This window comes from Bubalus kerabau, chromosome 10 (assembly GCF_029407905.1).
Source record: "Bubalus kerabau isolate K-KA32 ecotype Philippines breed swamp buffalo chromosome 10, PCC_UOA_SB_1v2, whole genome shotgun sequence".
NCBI classification, from domain to species: Eukaryota; Metazoa; Chordata; class Mammalia; order Artiodactyla; family Bovidae; genus Bubalus; species Bubalus kerabau.
This window is the reverse complement of record NC_073633.1, coordinates 23,460,889-23,485,815: the sequence shown is the minus strand read 5'-3', so window position 1 is coordinate 23,485,815 and position 24,927 is coordinate 23,460,889. Positions and strand designations below refer to the sequence as shown.

Genomic DNA, 24,927 nt, shown 5'->3' with positions numbered 1-24,927 from the left:
TTTGTCTGTGAGGAGGGGATCTGGGGGCAGTTACTGGGAGATTATTAACCACTAAAGAAGAACCCACTCCAGACCCAGGAAACAGGTCGCCTCAAGCTTGCTCTGAAAGTACACATCTTTTCCCCAGTCATAAGTAGTTCCCATTTTTGTAATCTTGTGATGCACTCTCTAGCTGAGCCATTCTGACTACCTAATTCCAACCCCTTTCTGCCCCACAGCATTTCACATCACAAGGGCCTATGGTTTTAAGTTTCCATTTTTTTGCTTCTTAAGTTCCCTGGGCCTGGGACTTCCTTTATCTCCCAGGAAGCCTGGCGACCTTTTATTCCGCGTTCACCGCTCGGGAGACTTTCCTTTCTCGCTCGCCCACTCGGCCTCCCCACATGGGGCTTCTATCCTCTGGTGCGCATATAGTTCTGTGATCGCAGGCCTGGCAACTGTGGAGGTGCATTAGCTACTGCTCCACCAGTCCCGGGAACCGCCTGAGCTTGAACCATCGCCGATGCCCTGCACCATCCACCGCAGGCGGCAGGAGCTTCGGGTTCACTCTGGGACTGGAGGGATGGGAATCAGTACTCCCGGGTCACTGGTGAGGAGCTGTAGCGGGTCACGTGACCCGCCGGTTGTCACGCGGGCACCGCTCACCTGACCAGGCTGTCACGTGGCCCGGCCGGCTGGGAGAGGGGAAGCAGACCGGCGGGCCATGGCAGGCTCCACGCTCAGGTTTTCGCTGCTGCTGGCGGCAGCGTTCGCTGGGCGGGCGACGGCCCTGTGGCCATGGCCCCAGTACATTCAGACCTCTGAGCTGCGGTACACCATCTTCCCGCAAAGCTTCCAATTCCAGTACCATCTCAGTTCGGCCGCGCAGGTGGGCTGCTCCGTCCTCGACGAGGCCTTCCAACGCTACCGTGACCTGCTCTTCGGCTCTGTGACTTTCCGTTTTCCCCACCCCATAGGTGAGTCGGACCTGCCCAGTCTCCTTCCCGGGCTCCGAAAGGCCCTGCCTTAGGACAGCTCCCCCAAACCTCCTGAAACGCCCTTCCTCTGCCTTTTGCCCAACCCCCTCGTCTGTCCCAATCCTCTAGCTTCCACTTCCACCTGCCTTTTTTCTCCAGCTGTCCTCTCAGCCTCCCCAAGGGTTGGTTCTCCACCTCCATTCACTTCTTCACTAAATTGACTGACCAGAACTTTTCTGTAATCCTGCCCTCCTGCTATATATTTCACCAAGAAAGTCTGCTTTAGGACTACAGTTCAATCAGAATAGGAAATTCCTAAAAAATACCGTGCCAGTAGACATCTAAGGTGATCCCTCTGAGCCTGTTCCAGTGTCCAGGTCCTACTGAGGTTGTGATCAGGGCTGCGCAGAGGAGATTAGAACTAATACCCACCACTGGTAAAACTAGACATGAGAGATACACTGACCTGTGCAAAATTACATAAAACTATTTGATCCCTACTAGGGAAATGTTTAAACTGTGAGAGGAAAATCATTGATCACTTCCATAAGGAAATGAGTTTTAAGCAGCCACTTAAAGTGAGGTAGTGGATATAATTGGCCAGGACTGAAAGGAGGGTATTCCAGGAAGGAAGGAAGGTTTGAGCAGAGGCACAGAGGCTTACAGTTAAAATCACAGTGCTGGGCAGGTGGATTCTTTATCACTGAGCCACCTGGAAAGCCCCATATGCAAGTTAAAACTTAGCTAAAGCTTCCAGTGTCCTTGTAGGCTAGCTCCTCCACCAGAGATCAAACTCATGCACCGTGCCCTGGGAATGCAGAGTCTTAACCACTGGACTGCTAGTGAAGTCCCCAGTGCTTTCTTAATGCAGCACAACTTCTGGTTTTGAGCCAGTCCTTGAATTCAGTGAAGTTCATACTTCCAGGTTTTCTAAAAAAACAAGTCTGGTGTTGAGTTTCAACTCTATTCTGAACTTGCCTCCAAGGCTTAGCTGTAGTCCATTAATTGCTAAATGGTTTGTGGAAGTATTTAGTACTTGTAATTGACAGGTGTTTCTGCCAACTGGAAGGTATGTGTTACATGTTGTTAAACTTGTTAAACAGGATTATTTTAGGCCCTAGATACTTGAATGAACCTAGTTCTCTGTTTTGATCATTAAGCCACATCCTGTTTGCAGATCAAAGATCTGATTATTTGGGATAGCATCCAACTAATGTTGCTCCAAATACTTTTTGGGGTGCTTGATGGAGTTAATAAAAGTCCAGGTAAAATGACTAAATCTGACTATGTCATTTGACTGCATTCTTCTTTGCTTTTCTTGAAACTAGTTGATTGAAGCCATAGTCCTTAATGATTATTATAAAGTTCTCATCCTGTTCTGATGTTTACATGTACATCCCTGTGAGTTTTTTAGGATGCCATTGTCCCTGAACAGAATAATCCCCCACCCGTTCCCAGACCTTTTAATGTAGAATGGAAGGAAGATTATTGTATGAGTATCTGGATCTTTCTACAGCCATTATCAATATTTGATTAGCTCATCCTCAGATGTTAAGTGACCAGGTTGATAAGTGGCAGAGTTCATGACAATCTGGATCTCCTAAAATTCCTCCTTTGGCCATTCCTTCTATAATTATGCCCTGAACATAGATATTTAATTATTTGTTGAATATATTAAAATTAACTTTAAAGGGCTACTTCATATAAAAGTTTGTAAAAAGGTTTCATGATTTATGTTTATGTCCTGTTGTTCAGTCGCTCAATCATGTCCGACTCTTTGCGACCCCATGGACTGCAGCATGCCAGGCTTCCCTGTCTTTCACCATCTCCTGGAGCTTCCTCAAACTTATGTTCATTGAGTTGGTGATGCCATCCAACCATCCCGCCCTCTGTCGCCCCCTACTCCTCCTGCCTTCAATCTTTCCCAGCATCAGGGTCTTTTCTAATGAGTTGGCTCTTTGCATCAGGTGGCCAAAGTATTGGAGCTTTAGCTTCAGCATCAGTCCTTCCAATGAATATTCAGGATTGATTTCCTTTAGAATTGACTGGTTTGATATTGCAGTCCAAGGGACTGTTCTTTATGTCCAAGATCATCAAAAAGATGATCTGCAGGTTTCATTTAGAATTGATTGTCTTTCAAGTTTCAAATTTGGAGTATTAGCATGTGATTTCATGAAAAGGAGGAACACAGTATGCTGTGGTCCTAACTCAAGCTGCTCTTAACTCATCACAGAATTGGAGATGCATTGGAACTGCATCTAGAGAACATAGAGGGGAAGCCGGTAAGAGGCAGCTGGGCTAGGGAGAAAGAGTAATGCTGATTGGTTCTCTCTGCTCTAATTGAACTAGAGGCTGTGTACACTTTAACCTTCCCCATGACAAGGACAAGGCATAGCCTTGGGGTGCTTGATGGAGTTGATAAAGTCCAGTTCAGTTCAGTTGCTCAGTTGTGTCTGACTCTTTGACACCGCATGGACTGCAGCATGCCAGGCTTCCCTGTCCATCATCAACTTCTGGAGCTTGCTCAAACTCATGTCCATCGAGTCGGTGATGCCATCCAACCATCTCATCATCTGTTATGCCCTTCTCCTCCTGCCTTGAATCTTTCCCAGCATCAGGGTCTTTTCCAATGAGTCAGTTCTTCACATCAGGTAGCCAAAGTACTGGAGTTTCAGCTTCAGCATCAGTCCTTCCAGTGAATATTCAAGACTGATTTCCTTTAGGATGGACTGGTTGGGTCTCCTTGCAGTCCAAGGAGTTCTCAAGAGTCTTCTCCAACACCACAGTTCAAAAGCATCAATTCTTCAGGGCTCAGCTTTCTTTATAGTCCCAACTCTCACATCTGTACATGACTACCAGAAAAACCATAGCTTTGACTAGATGGAACTTTGTTGGCAAAGTAATGTCTCTGCTTTTTAATATGCTGTCTAGGTTGGTCATAGCTTTTCTTCCGAGGAGCAAGTGTCTTTTAATTTCATGGCTACAGTCACCATCTGCAGTGATTTTGGAGCCCCAAAGAATAAAGTCTCTCATTGTTTCCATTGGTTCCCCATCTATTTGCCATGAAGTGATGGGACCAGATGCCATGATCTTCATTTTCTGAATGTTGAGTTTTAAGCCAACTTTTTCACTCTCCTCTTTCACTTTCATCAAAAGGCTCTTTATTCCTTCTTCACTTTCTGCCATAGGGTGCTGTCATCAGCATATCTGAGGTGATTGATATTTCTCCCGGCAGTCTTGATTCCAGCTTGTGCTTCATCCAGCCTGGCATTTTGCATGATGTACTCTGCATACAAGTTAAAAAGTCCAGGTAAAGTGGCTAAATCTGATTATGCAGAAGACTTGACTGCCACTTATATATATTGTCTTAAAAGCGAAGAGGAAGAAAACAATGCAGCAAGAGAGTTTTGTAGAATTATTTTTCTTGTGATGGGGTATGTGGAGGATGGAGGGCTATATAAGAAGGAGAAATACAGTGATTTGAGAAGAATAGGTACCAGGAGAATCATTTGTAGCGAAGGGCAAAATAATTGTGTTCCATTTGGAATCCCTGGGCCTAAGATAGCTTGGCCTCTACCAGCCCCTCTTCTCGCAGCTGAACCCAAGAAGCTCATCTTGATCTAGATGTGTGTGGGTAGTCTGGGCCTGGTTTATGAAAAATTCCAGTCTTATTTCCTTGAGCCATCTCTGCGTCCCCTTTCCCCTGCTTGAAGACCGATTACAGTAGTGGACTTAGGGTCTGAAACATGATCTACTCAGGAGTCAGCCAGCTACAGAATGTTTATTGATCACTTCTTTAACTATGTTCCTTTGGCAAATTGCCTAACTTGCAAGTAGCTACTGCTGCTTTTTATGTGTCTACATTCCAAGCATTTCTGAGGATACAGGGAGATAATGATGAGTGTCTTTACAAACTTTGAACTAGAAGGAAGAACTGGGTGTTTGTTTGTTTTTTTTTTTTTTTTTGGCTGTGCTGGGTCTTCATTGCTACGCAGGCTTTTCTCTAGTTGTGATGAGCGGGGACTACTCTTCATTGCAGCGTGCGGGCTTCTCATTGCCGTGGCTTCTCTTGTTTCAGAGCCTGGGCTCTAGACGCTCGGGCTTCAGTAGTCACAGTTCTCTAGCCCTAGAGCACAGCTCAGTAGTTGTGGCACTTGGGCTTAGTTGCTCCTCAGCATGTGGGACCTTCCCAGACCAGGGATATAACCTGTGTCTCTTAATGTGCAGTGCTTAGTCGCTCAGTCGTGTCTGACTTTTTGCGACACTGTGGACTGTAGCCTGCCAGGCTCCTCTGTCCATGGGGATTCTCCAGGCAAGAATACTGGAGTGGGTTGCCATGCCCTCCTCCAGGGGATCTTCCCAACCCAGAGATTGAACCCAGGTCATCTGCATTGCAGGTGGATTATTTACCATCTACCACTGAGACACCAGGGAAACCTAAGAACTTGGTGATTTTTAAAATGAAACAAAATATAAAACATCTAAACCCTGGAGCTGCCTTTCCTCCCATCTCCTTCCACTCCACTTCCTCACCTCCACACAGAAGAGTGAAGCATGGCACTGGAGATTTTTTTGCCAGTTGATTCCCTCTTTTTTGATTTGTTTTTAACAGCAGGTGGGATCTTTTTTTTTTTTTTTTTTCCTTACAGCTACTCAGTTTTGCTAGGGCATGTTGTGGATTTCTTAGCCCATTGAAGGCATAAACCTCAATCCTTTTCCTAATGATTTGTCAACTGAAATTAAAATGTATAGCCTGAGATCTGTGAGTTCAGTTTTATTTGGGGACTCAGGATTATAACCCAGGAGACAGCCTCTCTCACAGCTCTGGAGAACTGCTCCAGTGAGTAGTGGGTCAACAAGCACATAGGTGATTGTGGAGAAAGGGGTCCATGCCGTCAAGCACACATCTTGGTAGAAGGCTGCTCTCGGTCACGAGGAACAGATATCTGGTGCTCTTCTATGTATGGAAAGATAGAAGAAATTGGATTAATACAACTTTCTCCTGAAAATATCTTAACTTTCTGAGGGCTTCTTCTGCCAGTTTTCCCAGAGCACAGAGTGCCTCATTCCTGATCTTTGCCCTAAACTCCTGTCAAGGTGTGCTGAATGTCCGTGACTGCAGGGGCCGCTCACCCAGTCCTTGTAGAGCTCAATGCCGAGTGACATTCCTTAGGTGACAGTTATACAAAACAGAGTGTTGCTGCCCAACTAATATTTTTTTTAGAAATGAAAGAGGTTATTACTCTTATGTTTCTGTATTTTCCTAAATTTCTTCTGCTAACCCTGGAAATAAGTGACAAGATCAGAGTCGATGTGCATCATCCAGAGGTTTAACCAATTGGATGACAAGCTTTCTCTCACCTTTGTGGGGCCGCTGACCAGGGCAGCTGAAGAGAGGAAGTTGAGTCTGGAAAGGTGAGACATGTATATGAGAAGCATTTTCTGTGATCTGCCTCAAGGCTTAAGGGTTTGTAGTCTGTTGTAACAGAAAAATGGGTTTGTTTTTCTTCTGTATTCATGGTTGTAGTGAATAAGACCTATTACTGGGTCAGGAACTTCTCTCTTTTATTTCCTGCATCTGTTTTAAGCTACTGTTATTGCTTAAGCTCCCTGGCCATGCACTCAACCCTGATCTCTAGCATTAAGCTCCCTGGCCATGCACTCAACTCTGATCTCTAGCAGCCGGGTGCTATCATTCTGTCCACATCTTGAGGTTGGTTGTGGCTTGAGTCTGGTGTGAAACTCTCTTCTCTGACAGTGTGTGCTCAGATGCAGGAAGTTTGAGTGCTTGGCCACTTGAATGTCAGTCAGTAAGCTTCCTTTCTTTGTAATGCTTTGGGATGGGAGCAAGGGAGATGGCTTGCCAGGTATCCTCTCCTGGATGAAAAGTTTAACTACAGTCCTGTTCACTCTTGTCCTGGGGATAACTAGGATCCCACATTTGTGGCTTTGGTCTTTTGACTAGGGCCATAGTCCTAGTTTGAGGCCGATTCAGAGTTCCAAGCCCATGTCCCTTTTATATTGGGTGGGCCAAAAAATTTGTTAAGGGTTTTTTAAGATGTTACAGAAAATGAACTTTTTGGCCAACCCAATATGGTGGTGGGTCAGCCTGTTTGCCACGCAGGGTAGCATCACACAGTAATGGAGCCCTCAGGGTTCTATAAGAAGCTCATGGAAGGCCCTCAGGGCTGCTTCTGTGGTATGGTTTTCCCACAAGGCAACTTGCCCCTAGGCTCTTCCAGCCAAGCTGCAGAAGTTTCTTTTTAGGAAAAGACAAGTGGAAAATGGAAGGAAACTAGCATTTATTGAGTATCTGGCACTTGCTGTATGTTACACCCTCTAATCTTCATAACAGCTCTGGGAGGTTGGTGTTACACTTATCTTTCAGAACTGAGACTCAAAGAGGTTAAGGGTCACACAGCTAGCAATGGCAGAGTGCAAATTCCAGTCAGGTCTGTTTGTCTACCAAGACTTTGCTTTTTACACTGTGCAGTGTAGGGACAGTCTACTCATGAATACCTTTATTAAGCATTATACCAGTTAGGGATTTGGGAACCTCACTGTCCTTTTGTAGGATTAAACTCTGATCCACTGTTAATTACTTCAAATAGTAACTTCTGACATCTGATTGCTTTAATCATTAGCACTCAAGTTGTGAATATTTTGAGCCCTGGCCCATTGTTTGCAGATTCCAGTAGTATTTCTAGTTGGCTTCCCCCCTTCCATTCATCCTTAATACAAGCAGTATTTATTAAGCAACTATAATTTGTCAGTAGCACTGGTCCAAAGAATATTAATGAGCTGCCTGTGTCCTTAAAGAATTTACAGTCTCATACTACAAAGCTACAGTAACCAAAACAGTATGGTACTGGCACAAAAACAAACACAGATCAGTGGAGCAGGATGGACAGCCCACAAATAAACCCGTACACTATGGCCAAGTAATCTGCGAGAAAGGAGGCAAGAATATACAATGGAGAAAAGACAAGCTTTTCAGCAGGTGGTGCTGGGAAAACTGGACAGCTCCATATAAAAGAATGAAGTTAGAATATTCTCTAATGCCATATACAACATAAACTCAAAATGAATTAAAGACCTAATGTAAGACCAGATACTACTGAATGGGAGAAAATATTTGCAAATAATACAACTGAGAAGGGATTAATATCCAATATATATAAACAGTTCATACAACTTAACATCCAAAAAATACCCAATTAAAATGTGGTTGAAAGAAATTAATAGCCATTTTTCCAAAGCAGAAATGCAGATAGCCAACAGGAATGTGAAAATATGTTCAGTATTGCTAATTATCAGGGAAATGCAAATCAAAACCATAATGAGGTATTAACCTCACACCTGTCAAGATAGCCATTATCAAAAAGAACACATATCAAAACTATAATGAGGTATTACCTCACCCCTGTCAGGATGGCCATCATCAAAAAGAACACAAATAACGTCGGTGAGGATGTAGAGAAAAAGGAACCCTCCTACACTGTTGGTAGGAATGTAAATTGGTGCAGCCACTGTGGAAAACAGAGTGGAGGTTTCTCAAAAAACTAAAAATAGAATTACCATATGACCCAGCTGTTCCACTCCTGGCTAAACATATGAAAAACACAAACACATTAATTAGAAAAGGTATTAATACATACACCCCAGTGTTTACGGCATCATTGTTTGCAATTGCTGAGATATGAAAGCACCCTAAGTGTCCATCAACAGATGAATGGCTAAAGAAGATGTTGCGTGTGTACACAACACACACACACACACACACACACACACACACACACACGCACACAGTGGAATACTATTCAGCCATACAAAAGTCATACAAAAATTTTGTGATTTGCAGCAACATAGATGGATTTGGAGGGCGTAATGCTCAAACAGAGAAAGACAAGTAACTCTATGATATCACTTACATGCGGAATCTAAAAAATACAATGCACTAGTGAATACAACAAAAAAGAAACAGACTCACAGACTATAGAGAACAAACTAGTGGCTACCAGTTGAGGGGAAGAGGGGCAATATAGGGGTGGGGGAGTGGGTGGTGCAAACTGTTGGGTGTAAGATCGGCTCAAAGGTGTAAGTACAATGTAGGGAATATAGCCAGTATTTTGTAATAATCTTAAATGGAAAGTAATGTTTAAAAGTTGTATAAAATTTTTAAATGAATTTTTTAGAATACTTAAGAATTTACAGTCTCAAAGTGGACAGACATATGGTAAAGTGTGATTTTTGCCAATAACTGAAGCACAGGCGCTTTGGGAACACCATATATGTGTGTGTGTGTGTGTGTGTGTGTGTGTGTGCGTGTGCACATGCATAGGGGGTACATTTTGAGAAGACTTCCAATAAGAGCTGTCTAATAAGATCTGAAAGGAGCTGATGGAGGTGGAGTTAGTAATCTACACAGAAAGAAATACATGCAGGAAAGGCCTTTAGGAAAGAAGCTTTCATGACATATTTAAGAAACTCAAGTTCAGTGATGTCAGCATGAAGCACACAGCTACAGGGTGAATCAGCAAGTTCTGAAGCTAAAGAGGTGGTAGATGCAAGGTCATGAAATGACCTGGGGAGCCCTGATAAAGAACATGAACTTTATCCTAAGGTCAAGGAAGGCCAATAAAGGCCATTAAACAGGATAAGTGATGTAACTAAACTCTGACTGCATTGGGGATTGGTGGGGAATGGGACTAGAGGCAGGAAACCCACTTAAAAGACTCTTACAGTGGTCTAGATAAGAGAGAAAAGTGGCTGAAGTGGGTTGACAGCTGTACAGACAGAGAAAACTAGAAAGATTGAAGAAAAATTTAGGAAGTAGATGTCCTTTGACAATTAAATGGATAAAGAAGATGTGGTACATTTACACAATGGAATATTACTCAGCCATAAGAAGGAATGAAATAGTACCATTTGCTGCAACATGGATGGACCCAGAGATTGTCATACTAAGTGAAGTAAATCAGACAGAAAAGACAAATATCATATGATATCACTTATATGTAAAATTCTAAAAAAGTGATACAAATGAACTTATTTACAAGACAGAAACAGACTCACAAACTTAGGGTCACCAAAGGGAAAGGTGGGGGAGAGGGATAAATTAGGAGGTTGGAATTAACATATATATACTACTAGATAAAATAGATTAACAACAAGGAATTACTGTTTAGTACAGGGAACTCTACTCAATACTCTGTAATGAACTTTACGGGAAAAGAATCTGAGAAAGAATAAATACATGTATATGGACAATCAAATCACTTTACTATACACCTGAGACTAATGCAGCATTTTCAATCAACTATACTCCAATATAAAATTAAAATTTTTTCAAAAGAAAAAAGTTTTAGGAAGTGGGATGCTTGAAAAGTAGGGGTTTTGATGGAGAAGGGGGTTATGGGGATGACTCCAGATTTGTGATTTAGTAATTTAAATGCATTCAGCTGCCATTCACAAAGATAGAGGAAATAGTAGGAGAGCAAGGGAAGGAGTGAAAAGAGAGACAGATTAAGAGGTTGGAGGCAGATGGGAATGATTAAAAGTGAGTTTGGTTTTGGACCTGTTGAGTGTGAGGTGCCGATTAGCTAGCAGACAGTTAGCTGAATGGTGCTAAAGCTTGAGAGAATGAATTGGAACATTTCTGAGTCCTAAAGGTGACCATGAGAGGGTGTTGAGGAGGAAAAGGAGGATGTCACTGGATAACTTCTAAGCCAGAATGTGGGTTAGTTCTTCCTCTTGAGTCACCTAGGATTTGACTAGGTGAAATCACGTAGTTACCTAGGATTATGACTAGCCTTCAGACAGAGAGGAACACTGGAGACTGGAATCCAAAGTCTTAGGTAAATAAAGAAGTGACCAGGAAGTTGCAGAGTGTTGTGACAAGGAGAGGTTCGAGATTTTACAGCTGAATGTCATGATTTCCAGAGGAGAGGTGGTGGTTGTTTTTTTACTTGATGAAAGAGGGTGGATGGCCTGGAAGCAGCCTCCATATGTCTCGCCTAGGATGTGAGAAGGAGCTGCCTCTCAGAGCAATTTGTAGGGAGAGGCAGGCTTCAGTTATGGGGGAAGTAGAAAAGGCTGTAGATGTTGGTAGTTGAGTAACCATGGAATGAGGTTCCAGAGGGTTGGCAGGTGTGGATGATGTGTAGTACAGGTGACTTGGTGGAGGAGAGGAAATAGCCCTCACGGGAATGGGAGTGTGGGCCCAGAAAGAGCAGAGGAGTTTATGTATTGGGCAGAGTGACGAAAGAGGACAGCAGTACAACACGGTAGATTTCCATGACTACAGGATTGCCAAGGAAGGAAGTTCCAGAGATAAGCAAAAGTTCATGTACGTGTGTGTGTGTGTGTGTATGAGAAATTAATATATGATAAAGGAAACATTTCCAATCAAAAGTGAAAAGATGTGTTAGTCAATAAATATGTTAGGATGACTGGTTGACAGTTATCCATTTGGAAAATTTTTTAATCTTTACCTCATGCCAAGCACAAAAGTAAATTCCAGGCATGCTAAAGATCTAAAGATATGCCATCAAACTATTAGGACTCAAAGGAACAATTCAGTTAGTCCCAGGGTAGAAGAGGCCTTTCTAAACAAGTCAATAAAGGAAACCATAAAGGAAAAGACTTAACAGATTTGACTACATACAAATTAAAGCAAAAGAACCCTTAAGTTAGAAAATAAAGGACAAAATGAGGCAAATATGTAACCTTAAAAGACAAGGTTAAAATCTAGAAAGAGCTCTGCAAATCAATAAAATAAAATTAACTTAAAAAAAATGCAAAGACAGATGAACTTATCTACAAAACAGAAGCAGACTCACAGACTTAGAGAACAGACTGGGGGGAGCCAGGGTGAGCGGGGAGGGAGAGGGGTGGACTGGGAGTTTGGGTTGGGGGACGCCAGCTGTTACATACAGAATGGAGAAACAACAGGGTCTTGCTGTACAGCTCAGGGAACTAGATCCACTCTCTTGGGATAAACCATAATGGACAAGAACATTTTTAAAGGAATTATATGTGTGTGTATGTAACTGAGTCACTTTGATGTACAGTAGAAAGCACAATGCAACTACAATAAAAATGTTTTTTGTAAAAAAAAAAAAAAAAAGTTTTTTGTTGGGAAAAAAGTACAAAGAATATGACCAGTAAATACAAAGCAGTGCTGAAATTCAATGACTATTACAGGAATACAAATGAAAACAATGCTGTATCTCTTTTTATCAATCAGAGTGGTACAGATGGAAAGGAATTGAGATGATCTAGTTTTAGAAGGACGGAAAGATGGGCCCATGTATGTTGGTTCAGATAAACCAGTACGGTAATTTGGAAGAGTAATTGGGCAGCATCAAAACTAAAAACTTGGACTTGCCTAGTGGTTAAGAATCTGTCTACCAATGCAGGGGACACAAGTTCGATCCCTGGTCTGGGAAGATCCCACATCCTGCAGGGATCACATGCTCAGGTGCTACAACCACTGAGCCAGCATGCTGCAACCCCTGAAGCCTGTGCACTCTAGAGCCCATGCTCTGCAACAAAAGAAACCCCTGCAATGAGAAGCCCACGCACCCAACCAGAGCAGCCTCCACTTTGGTGCAATTAGAGAAAGCCCATGTGCAGTAGCAAAGACCCATATAAATAATAAAAGGAAGAAACACTTCCATATTTTTGGCCTAGCATTTCTACCTCTAGGAATTTTCCTACTAAAATCTCTCACAGCTGCTTTAAAAAATAATATAGATATGAATATTTACTAGAACATTTTTTATAATATTGAAAACCTAGAAGTAGTCCCAAATGTCCACAAAGAGGAAAGAAGTTAGTAATTTCAGCTTTTTAAAATTAAAGTATGTTTGGGAGTTCCCTGGTGGCCTAATGGTTAGGATTCTGATTTCACTGCCATGGTCCCAGGTTGGGGAACTGAGATCCTGTAAGCTGCATGGCGTAGCCAAATGAAAAAAAAAATTAAAGTATATCTCCAAAATGGAATTGCATTAAACACTTTACAAACAATGATGTAGGTTTATATATACTGACATTAAAAGATCTGCAAATCATTTTGGTAAGTGGAAAAAAGTTACAAACTAATATGTATTGGGCTCTCATTTTTGTTTTTAAAATAAATCTATATAGTTAAAAAAACTGGGATGTATGCAAAATGATAACCAAAGTTATTTCTTAGGATCTAGAATTATAGGGAGATGTTCTTTCAGTGGACGAGGGGAGTGAACAAGTACAGGTTAAGTTTGAAAAGTAAAGCAAAAAATAAAACTTCTAACTACAACTTTTACAAAAGAAGACAGAAGGGAAAACATTCAGGATTCACCTATGGGCTAGATGGATTGTACTTCAGAGTAGGTATTAGTAATCTATGGAGGGAAAAGAACTGTAGAACTCATGGAGGAGGCACCATGGTCCAGACAGAGTTCAGCAGCACTCAGGGGGGGCTCCAGGCCAGGGCAGGGAGATTCTCAGACTCCCCCTTCACCAGGAGAAGAAGTCTGACAGGGCGGCCTTGCCTCTTCTCCTGGACGCACCACTGCTCTTGTGTATCAGCAGCTGCCCAGGCTTAGAATACCTTTTCCCTCTTGGTAGCTGGCAAACTCCAACTCAAGGTTCAAAGTCCTGCTCAGAGGTCCCCTTCCAAGGTTAAGTCTTCCTCTCTGCCTCCGGAAGGAGGCAGCTCTAATATCTACTGTAGCCTTAATCACACTGTTTTGTAACTGTTGTTTATATTTGTCTCTCCCACTAGACTGTGAGCTCCTCAAGGGCAGGGACCAGGGCTTGTTTTTCCTTTTAACCATCCCAGTACCTACCACAGGTCCAGATGCACAGTAAGTGCTCGGTATATCCTTGTTGGAATGAGTGAGAAATGAATGATTCCAAGGGCTCTCATTAGGTCAAGTGTGGGGAGAGGAAGCCTGGATGCCGTGCATATAAAGGTGGGAGGGAGAGGAAGAACCAGCACCGGCCCCATCAAGGAGAGCACAGGACTGCTGGGCAGGGCAGACCCGAACGAGTGGGATGTGCCAGAGACTGACTGGGTTGACTTCCTTAGTTTTCACTCCAGAAGCCAAAACACATGCCACTTTATTACCAAAGCGAGTGGTATTTTCTTCCTGCTGCTAAGAGTCTGTGAATTAACACATTGCTGTGATGGAAATGCTTTGATTCAGGGAGGAGCAGCGTGGGTCGAGGGACAGGCTATTATGCACTGAGGTGAAGACGTGGTTTCCAGATATCTGTTGCAGGAAGGAGTACTGCCTTCCAGAGAAGTAGAAAGACCCAAATCTTTGGATTTGTGGACCGAAGAGTCTTCAGAGCAGTATCTGAAAAGGCACTTTCTAGGTGTTTGGGTGTCTTATTGCTATCCACCACCTGAATCCCACTTCCCAAATGGCGCTAGTGGTAAAGAACCCGCTTGCCAATGCAGGAGACACAAGAGACACAGGTTCAGTCCCTGGATCGGGAAGATCTCCTGGAGAAGGGAATGGCAACCCACTCCAGTATTCTTGCTTGGAGAATCCCATGGACAGAGGAGCCTGAGGGCCATAGTCCATGGGGTCGCAAAGAGTCAGACACGACTGAGCATTCACAGCATGGCAACCGAATCTTAGATCTTCAGAAATACTAGGTTTGGGTGTATAAAAGTTATCTCTATATTAACTGTTTGCCATTTATACCTGATTATTGTGTAGCACAGTCATTATGCATATATAGAATTAAATATGCATTTAAAACATTCTAGCATCATTCATTTTTTCTTTTCAGCAAACATTTATTGAATGACTACCGTGTGTCAGGCACTGGGAATACAAAGATACTGAGATTGGTCCCTGCTGTTGAGGAACTCACAGCCTTGGTGAGGAGACAGACAAATAAACAGCATATATTAAGATACCTGTTATGAAAAATGTATGTATATGTTGCTTCATGATCACATAGGAAGGTCTGCTAGGAAAGGGGAGGGGACTGACAAAGTTTTACAGAAGGAAAACCAGAGCTGTTTCTCAATCAGGTGAGATATGGAGGCAATGCAAAGTTTGTTTCAATTGGAGGAAGCAATACATGCAAAGAAAAAGAGTGAGAAAATGTAGCACTTTCAGAGTTCTGTAAAGAGTTCACTGTGCTCCTGGGAGAGTTCCCAAACAGGAGCAGAGAAAGACAAGTTTGTATAATCATTCAGCAAATTCTGCACTTTATCCTGAAATCTGTGGGGAACCACCGTAGGATTTTGAGCAGAGATTGTCATAATCTGACTTTCATATTAAAAGATCACAAAGGATAGTCGATTGACATGGTATATAAATGGAAGCAGGGAGAGCAACTTGGGAGATTTTTTTATAATCTAGGTGAAAATTCACAAGAGGCTGAATTAAGGCATTAACCCAACGGGAGTGGGAAGATGCTGATGAGGTCAAGAGCCACTAACAACTTTGTAGTCACAACACTTAGTTAGGTCTTTCCTTTATTATTATTTGGCTGCACTGGGTCTTCATTGCAGCGCTTGGGCTTCTCTAGTTGTGGTGCACAGGCTCTAGAACACGTGGGCTCAGTAGTTGTGGTGCGTGGGCTTAGTTGCAGTATATGGAATCTTAGTTCCCCAACCAGGGATTGAATCCGGGCCCCTTACAATGGGAATGTGGAATCTTATCTGCTGGACCACCAGGGTCCCTCTTATTAGTTTATATAATCTTAGTGCTTGGGCTTCCCTAGTGGTAAAGAATCCACCTGCCAATGCAGGAGTTTGATTCCTGGGTCAGGAAGATCCCCTGGAGAAGGAAATGGCAACACATTCCAGTATTCTTGCCTGGGAAATCCCATGGACAGAGGAGCCTGGTGGGCTACAGTCCATGGGGTCACAAAAGAGTCAGACACGACTGAGCAACTAAACAACAACAATAGATCTTAATGCTTAGCACAGGATTTGCCACATACAGTCTGAGTGAACGCCGGGAGTTGGTGATGGACAGGGAGGCCTGGTGTCCTGCGATTCATGGGGTTGCAAAGAGTCAGACACGACTGAGTGACTGAACTGAACTGAACTGAGACAGTCAATAAGCATACGTGAATGATCTTTTGATCTACTCAGAAAAATGGGAGGAGGAGGAGGAGGTTTCTGGTTTGGGTGACTCAATAGATGGTGCTATTATCAAATTGAGAGAGAAGGTCAGCCAGGAAGATTAATATAGAGTTAGTTCAATTCTGTGTCTAAGTTTCAAAGTGCTTTTGAGACATCTGAGTGGAGGTGTGTGAGTCTACAGCTCCAGAAGGGAAGGTAGACTTAAGAATCATCAGTCACCCTGGAAGTGGATGACATTGTCCCGAGAGAGTGTAAAGTGAGGAGAAAAAGAGAAGTCTGGAAGCTTGGGGACATGAGCATGTAGGGGAGGATGAAGGAAAAGGAGAACAAGGAAGCATGTTGAAGGCCTTAGAAGGAAGACCAAGACAGAAAGTGGCCCTTAAGCTGAGGGAGTTTAGTTTCAAGAAGGCCAGGGCTGTCTGATGCTGCCAAGAGGCCCAGAAGTGAGTGTCAGTAGAATGCTGCCTCTCTAAACAAGGGATTTTTGTCTGTTTTGATTGCTGTTGTATCCCCAGCACTTAGGACAGCCTGGCACATAGTAAGTGCTCAATAAATTAACTGATAAATGAATGAATGAATTGAAAAAATCCCTTGCATTTAGTTGCAGAACCACAGGTCCTTGGTGAAGGTATTTTCCCAGGAGTGATGGTAAACGAAGCTAGATTATAGTGGACTGAGGAGCCGAGAGGATGTCAGGAAGTGGCTACAGAGAGGACTGTTCACACATCTCCTCTTATGTGCTGGGCTCTGAGCTAAGCACTTTACATGCATTAACTCATTTAATCTTCTCAATAGCCCAATAGGCCAGATACTGTTATGGTCACCAGATGAGGAACCTGCAGCTCAGAGGGAAAAATAACTTGCTCAGGGTCCCACAGCTAGAAAGTGTCAGCCAAGATTTGAACCCAGATCTATCTGACTTTGAAATTTAGCACTGAGCTGCTTGGCCTACATTTCCTATAGAGTTTCTTTGTAACCAGAAGGAGACAGAAAGAGACTCTTTGGGATGAGTTGTGACCAGGAAGACATGCAAATATTTTAATGCTGATGGGAGAGAATTGCAAAAAGAAATAATTTGAAGATGTGGGGGAAAAGGGAAATAATTTATACAAGAGGAGCCCAGGGAGAGTTGCAGACCACAGATAAAAGGAAGCCCCTTCCACTGAGGCAGGAGAGGAGAAGACCAGGTGTGTGTGGCAGGCACTTTTGTCAGGGAGGAGGGGAAGGTGTGGGTGGGCAGACTTCCCTTCTGGCTTTCTGCTGAGATTAAAGCAAGTGGCAAAACGGTTGTGGACCTGAAGAAATGGTACAAGTCTGAAATAGCTGTTGCAGAGACTGGGAAAAAGCAGTGGTGGTGGGGATTTTCAGGACGGCATCAAGGGCCCAGCCAAGATGAGCGACCAGGATTAGGTGCACCAAAGGCAGATGTTTGATGGATCCAGGTTGAGGGTTTTGCTCCCTACATGCAACAGAAGGAAGGGATGACTGTTGAGAGCATTGGCTCGATGGTGTTGGAGGTGTCCACATCTCGGGCAACAGGAAGGAAGCGAAGACGGCAGAGAAGGGAGAACAGAAACGAAATGGAAGAGTCATAGTTCTGGGACCCGCACAGCGCAAACAGTGGGATTTGGGTGATAAAATGGTCTCAGGTTCCCCTGTTCTAAAGAGTTCCACCTCCAGACCTGACCTGTGATGAATAAGGCAAAACTGTGCTAAAAAGAGAGGGATAAGGAGAGAAAACTAACAGTGGTTATCCTGTCAGAGAGGAAGAGGGGTGCTGAAGATAACTTTTTTCCTATAAACACTTCTGGGCTGTTTGCCTTTTTTTTTTTTTTTTTTTTTCTTTTCTCTTTTGGCTGCACCAGGTGGCATGTGGGGTCTCAGTTCCCCAACCAGGGATCAAACCTGCATCCCTTGCATTGGAAGCATGGATTCTAAACCACTGGACTGCCAGGAAAATCCTTGAATTTTTTTAACTTCTTAAAAAAAATATACAGACTTTTCACTGAACCCGGGAAAGAGCGGGCTTCCGTGAAAGCAGGGGGATGAGGGAGCAGTGGTCTGGAAGGGGACCCCAGGCTGTGTGGTTTGTCTGTGGAATCATGAGCTGTTGGCCCTGAGGAGGAGCAGCCAGTAAACAATGGTCCCACCCTGCCATTGTTTACCAGGGAGGAAGTGGGAGCCACAGGACTCACTCAGCTTGGCAGCAGCAGAACTGAGCCAGAACTAACCCTTCCTGATCTCCCAGCTTAGTGCTCTGTTTTCCATGCTGCTTCCTGAGCACTGGAGGCTTCAATTTCCTGCCGTCCTGCCCAGGCCCATCGCAAGGGTGCCCGTGCGATCGCCGGTGAGCCGGCTGTTTGCCAGACCCTGCTTCCCACACCTCAGTCCCTCCCAGTGCAGGGGTGTGGGTGTGTGTAGGCAGCTTGCCTGTCCCCTATTTCCTGTTCTCTTCAGAGTAGCGACTTGGAGGCGGAAACTACAATGATGGCCTCTGTTTACATCCGTTTAAATGACCCAGTGTCCCTCCTGTTTTGCTAGCTCTCACATCACCACCTACTCCGGTCCTTCCTCCTCAGAGCTTGTTTAAGCAGCAGCCATGACTCTGTGTCTTTTTAATCAACCCAGACCCGTATGAGTCACTGAGAGCACTTAAGATAGGGCTTCTTCACCATGAGATGGGTGGCCAGGGGTGGAGAGATAAGTCCTTAAATGAGGGGCCTTGTTCTAGGGGAAAAGTCCTTTCATTTTTGTCAGGTCCTCAAAGGAGTCTGTGACCTTTCCCCTCTTAAAAGACCAGGGATTTAGAGAATGAAGTGCAGGTGTGTTTTAGAAAAACCAAAATATGATAACAGCAATTACATGTTCCCTTGTCTTCTCAGTAAGAGTTCAGATAAGCCTGGTGTTTGTGCAGCCTCTCTCGTCCTCAGGATGGGGAGTGGCAGTTGTATTAGGGAGCTGAGATTTCTCTATTTGGTAGACTGAAGTCCAGAAGGTTAAGATGATAGCGTAGGACTCTTGCCCTCTTTTGCATGCCTGCCCAGGTGGATGTGCAGATGAACTCTCCACACAGTGATACTGGGCTCTGTGGTGTGTGGGGTCCGGTGGGGACAAGGAGACGAGGGACGAGGCGGTAGTTTAAGGAGAGATATTATAGTTCTCTTCATGCCTGCCTCTCAGTGAAGCCCTCCTTGCTCTTTGGGATTTGTAGAGATGGCCCTGCACATTCTGGGTCGAGCGCACTCCCTGCTCTGAGAGTCTGGTTGTCCTTCTGTGTTGTGGGCATGAGTCTTCAGGGTTTAGAATGGAGCTGTGAGTTGGCCTGTTCTAGAATAGCCTCAAATTCTCTTCTGCCTCCAGGGTATAAGCAGGTGTTGGTGTGGGGCGACAGGGTATTTACCAGCAGGGGAAAGAATGTGTTTGCTCTTGCTAGTAGGAAAGGACCCCCGATTGGCTTGCTTCTTGGCCAGCCTGAAAGCCAAGATGCAGCCATGTGGTATAGTGAGCAGGAGATTAAGTAGGCTTCCTTGTGTTCAAGGCTCCTGAGTTCCTTCTGCCTACAGATGGATAATGTTCGGGATTCCAATGTGGCTCTGAATCCTCTCTCCCTGCACTGTGCCAGACCATCCTACCCCTGACTTTGTAGTTCCATAGGAAGTCGTGGATGTCATGGTGGCAATGGGGACAAATGTGGCTCCAGAAACAGAATAGAGGGAGTTCACTGAGGTTCATGCTTGGGGTTGGTACAATCAGTACCACCCTGAAGGTCATGGACAAGAGCCAGTGGGAGGATGGGAAGAGACTGTCCATTTGTGTTTTGGTTTGGTGCTTTTTTTTTTTTCCTGTGTAGACTGGGATCTGTTGAACTGTATTAGATAGTATGTTGTCTCCAACTGGGTGGCTTTTCACTGTTGGGCAGAAGTCTGCCTTGGACAGAGAACCTGCTTGGGAAGAGGAAGGAAGGAAACAGGATGGTCTGGTGGCTACATACCTTTGCTGGAGTGCCAGCTAAGCCATCTGTGGCCCCCTCTGCACGGCAGACCCTCCTGTCACCTAGCTCCTCATCAGCTCCTAACCTGTTACAAAGCTGGACGCCTCCATCTGCAGCCCTCCAGAGCAGTGCTACTTCAAGTGCCAGTCTGCAGTGAGATGAGAAGCATATTCACCAGAATGTAAAACTTCCCTTCATGAAGAAAACGTTGTTACAAGAAACTGTTAGCACTAAACTGTGTTTTCTCTGACATAACTGACTTACACTCTGGAGTCATATAAGCTTCCTATCTGGTGACCAACCAGGAACACCACTGGCACATCAGCTAATCTGCAGACCACACTTTGACTCGCAATACTCCAGAGCCACCTCTAGTTCAGAAGCAGTTGTTGCGGTCTTTGAACCCCTGTAAGCCGGAAACAGAGAGCCCTGGTTGCAAAGAGCTGCTGGCAGGTCCATCATGCAAGGGCCAGGGTGGGTGACTGGGGGGAGGGGAACACGACCCCAGAGAACAAGTCAAACAGGTGACGAGGTGGCACCTGTGCCAAGGGCAGCTGTCCGCCCCCCTTTCCCTCTTACCACACACAAACTGAAAGAACTAGAGTTGGGGTCCCTCCTGTAGGGCCTTGGTTTTGCCTGATGTTTCTGGCGGCAAGTCAGCCCCACTGAGTGTATTACCCTGTCCTTGCAGAAAAACGGCATACATCAGAGAAGAATTCATTGGTGGTCCTTGTTGTCACTCCTGGATGTGACCAGTTTCCTTCTTTGGGGTCTGTAGAGAACTGTAAGTACCACTTTGTTCCTTGTTCTAGAAGCCAGCACTTGTCTGGAGCTATAACTCCAGATGGCCTGGCCTCAGTTGCAGATGCTAGGCCTGGAGCCCTCCAGGACGGTTGGGAAACAGGGGTCACCAAGTACCCAGAACCATCAAAGGAGAGTTTTTCCTGTGCACTCTAACCAGTGTCTGAAGTTTGGCCATGAACGTCACACTGGCTAATCACTGAGTCCCATGGATTCAGTGATGGGAATATAATCCCTCTGGCATTTTAGAAACTTATGCACTTTGTTGGTTTTTCTCTTAGAGACCCTACACTAGAGAGAGAAGGAGTTTTCGGCCATTTGAACTGAGATGAAGCCAAGTCATTCGTCCAGTGGCTGCCCTGAGCAGCAGCATTTGGGGACATCTCAGTGTGCAAAGTGAACATTCAGGTCTTGGCTTCTTCCTCACATTGCTGAGGAAGTAGCTGAAGCTTGGAGACAAAGGGAGACGGGGGTGACTTCAAAAGCTCTGGGAACATTGTAACCTGGACTCACCCCTCCAAGCATCCCTTTCCCCTTCGTCCTTTGAGCTAAAGCCTGGCAGGAATCCATGTTTCTGGTGGGGAAACTGACCCACAGGGCAGGGGGTGCTTTGCAGAGGATTCCACGCCAGCCTGCCCCTCCTCACACACCATTTTCCGGGGCCTCAGAGTCACTGGGTGACCACCCTCGCACTCTGGCCCCAGGCCTGAGTATCAGCCCTGCTCCCTCAGGGAATGCTTCCTCTTTGAAAGAAAAAATGTGTTTGTTGTTGTTGTTGTTTTTCCCACGGCATACGGGATCTTAGTTCCCTGACCAGGGATCGAACCCATGCCCCCTGCAGTGGAAGCGCAGTCTTAACCGCTGGACCACCAGGAAAGTTCCTTATTGTTGGTTTTTAATCCGAGGTTTTACAGAGAATATGTGATTCTCTGTAATCTGAGGGTAGAAATCCTTAACCTAATGGAATCCTTTCTGTCATTTCAGACACACTGACCATAAATGATGAGCAGAGTCTCCTCCTCTCCGAGACTGTCTGGGGCGCCCTGCGAGGTAACAATATGGGGCTGATGCTGGGAGAGAGAAGGATGATGTGGGAAGGTGGGCACTGGTGGGGTGAGGGGCAGAACTGGGGGCCAGGCAAATACCCCCAGCTTAGCAACTTGCTTTATGGAGAGCAGTTGGAGTATTTCCTCAACTCCCTGCAGGGAGTGTTCTCCTCACCGCTGCCTCCAGCAGCTGGCAGGTGTCACAGCCTGTGCAGCGACAGCCGCTCCCCTGGCAGGCACTCTGGGAAGCAGAGGGAGTCCCTGCAGGCGGATGGCAGGCACCAGCAGGGGCAGGCGGCTGGGGAGAGGAGCCCACCCTGCCACGCACACTGTTTGTTCAGCTCTCACCATGGACCCAGGATTGGAAGGGCTCTTTAAAAAGGAAATCTAGATCAAAAGAAAGAGATAAATGTCAAAAAAGAGGTAAACAGTGATAAAATGAGGACTTTGCTAGCCAACGGGCGATAGGCCCCTGCCCTTCCTCTTGGTCCACTGAGAAGGTATTTGGTCCCTAGACACAGACTTAGCCAAACACTTCCACCCCTTTTGGTAAGAGCTCTGCCGGTGAATGAGGGAAGTTCTCACTGAACTCCAAACCTTGTTTCAGTTTGTCTTTATTCCCTAGCCCCTCCTCTCCTCCCCTGCGTTTTGGAGAAACAGCATGCTGACTCCCCTTTCTGCCCTCTTGTACATTTTGTGTGGGTGTTAACAATTAGTCAGGTTAAAGTGGGAGAGTTCTGGGACCCCAAGTGCCAGGCATCAACGTCAGACTGGAGAGAAGCCCAGATAGTACACTGGAAGTTGGCCTCAAAGGAAGGGCTCAGTGACCCCAAAGGTCTCACATATTTTTAAATTCTGAAAATTTAGGATTCTGGGAATCTTTCACAGGGCTTCTGCTGGGTTTGTAGAAGTGAGGGCCCAGCTGTTGAGAACATCTAGTGCTCTGGACACAGCATGCCTGCCCTTGGGCCTCACCGGAATCTAGGAGTCTGTGTCCAGTCTCCTGGGGCAGTTGCTACCTGCCGGATCTCAGCTCCCTATAGTTGGTTCTATTCTCAGGGTCTGAAGAGGAAAAGTGGATGTTTCTTTGTCTTCGGGGTCCAGCTGTGGACCCACAAGTTTATGATCTCGTTGAGTTTATGAAACTCAAGTTTATGATCACATTCTCACAATTCAAAGTGAAGAGGCAGCAGGTTGGAGGCCCCCTTTTATCAGCTCCCTTAGCTCCTAATGAGTATTATCCCCCGAACTATTTATCCCCTTGTGAGCTGGCTTGTCCTTTCATATGTCCTTATAGGCCCCAGCTGTTGAGAGCATTTAATGCTCTGGCCTCTCTTCTTAATATCTTTGTGAATTCAAGACTTAGGGTTTATAGATAAGAGGCATGTGGGTGAGTGTATTGCTAGGAGGGGCACAAACCCCCTTACACTGCCTGCTCCCAAAATAAAAGACAGTAAAATCGATACTGGCTTCCTATTGTCCCCCTTTTCTAGCTGTTGAGAAGCATGCAGCCTACACTAGATTTCATTTCACTGTGTGCCCAAGCACTGTGCTCTGCCACATAGGAACCTTCCAGATGGTTCTAACTCTTTACCCACCTCCCTAAGTCTTTACATCCGCCTCTCTACTTCCCTAGGTCTGGAGACATTTAGCCAGCTTATTTGGAGATCTCCTGAGGGCACGGTGAGTGTGGGCCTTCAAAAAGGGCTCTTCTTAAATCTCTGGCATTTGCTCCCAATATTGAGAGTCCTGAAAATACCTTATTTTGCCTAAAACAGAGTCCTAGTGGCTTGAGATGGTCCCAAAAAGAGTATTCACAGAGATAATGGGTGGAAACTGGTTTGGTAGATTTTGCCAGTTGGGGTATAACTTAGTTCCCCTGAGTCATTATTGAGCAATGACCCTGAGACCACACTGCTTTGAAGAACATATTGAGTCAGTGAGAATTTGGTACATGTGAGCTGAGTGGTGTGTGGGACAGCTGCATTGGCTGGCAGGGGAAAGTTACTCTCTGGAGAGATACATGCTTATGGTCATTCATTTGGAGGTGTGGGGTGTTTGTGGAGATAGTTACCCTGAAGAACTGTCAGCTGGTTGGGTTTTCAGGGATCTCAGAAGACTTTTCTCATCCCCTTCTATGCCACTGGTGAATTGCCTTAGACTCCTGACATGTTCAATGTTTGGTCCACACAGTTCTATGTCAACAAGACGGATATTGAGGACTTCCCTCGCTTCCCTCACCGGGGCTTGTTGCTGGATACGTCTCGCCATTACCTGCCACTGGCTAGCATCCTGGACACTCTGGTACCCAGGCCATAAGGCCTTCTTTGCCCTTAGGATTCTGGGGTGATGGGACAACAGATAGATCCGGTGCCATATTCCTAAGGAGTTACAGAGAGCATTTATGTAACTTTATGAGTTCCTGGGGAAAATGTAAAAGATGACCTGCTCCAAGATTCAAAAAAATACGAGTGATTTAAACGTACCCCACTGGCTACTGAGGACCACTGTCCAGGCCATCTCCAGTGACAGAGGAGGTGGGCTGGGGAATTGGCTTCTCTGAACAAGGGCAGCTATCTTTAGTTAGTATAAAATCGTAGAAAAGAGATGTTCAGGAGCCTTAGCTGGGGATGATCTAACTGTCTAGAATTTGATGGGCAGTCTTAGCTGACAGTTACCCATCTGACTTACATGTCTAACTATTCCTTTGGTGTTCTGATGGAACCAGAGAAGTGGACATCTACCAGTCTTGACATCTGAGATTTATGGCTTATGAGGCTATTAAATTCACAACAGACCTCACAGTTTTGGATAAACACTAGTCAGACAACCCAAACCAAGTGGCAAGAGGAAATATTAGTTTCCACGGTCTTGTGGGACTTCCTGACCCCAAGGTACCACAAAGCTGCAGCCCTTCTTCCAGTGTGACTGTAACTCGTCCCCACAGAGGAGATACTGCTCTGTCAGCCATCTTTGGATGTGCAGGGTCTTCCCCTTCCCTCCATACCAGGCACAACCTGATGGGAAGGTTTG

At 45.1% G+C, this 24,927-nt stretch overlaps 1 protein-coding gene across 1 annotated transcript in view; it reads left to right on the top strand.

The window, feature by feature from the left end:
• The first annotated feature begins 644 nt into the window (after nucleotides 1-644).
• Nucleotides 645-24,927, top strand: part of HEXA (hexosaminidase subunit alpha) — a 30,915-nt gene continuing 6,632 nt past the window's right edge. The window contains exons 1-5 of the mRNA XM_055536907.1: nucleotides 645-956; nucleotides 20,739-20,831; nucleotides 21,833-21,898; nucleotides 23,531-23,577; nucleotides 24,088-24,198. Of these exons, the coding sequence (XP_055392882.1) occupies nucleotides 704-956; nucleotides 20,739-20,831; nucleotides 21,833-21,898; nucleotides 23,531-23,577; nucleotides 24,088-24,198 (570 nt within the window). The 5' untranslated portion in view covers nucleotides 645-703. The remainder of the gene's footprint in view (nucleotides 957-20,738; nucleotides 20,832-21,832; nucleotides 21,899-23,530; nucleotides 23,578-24,087; nucleotides 24,199-24,927) is intronic.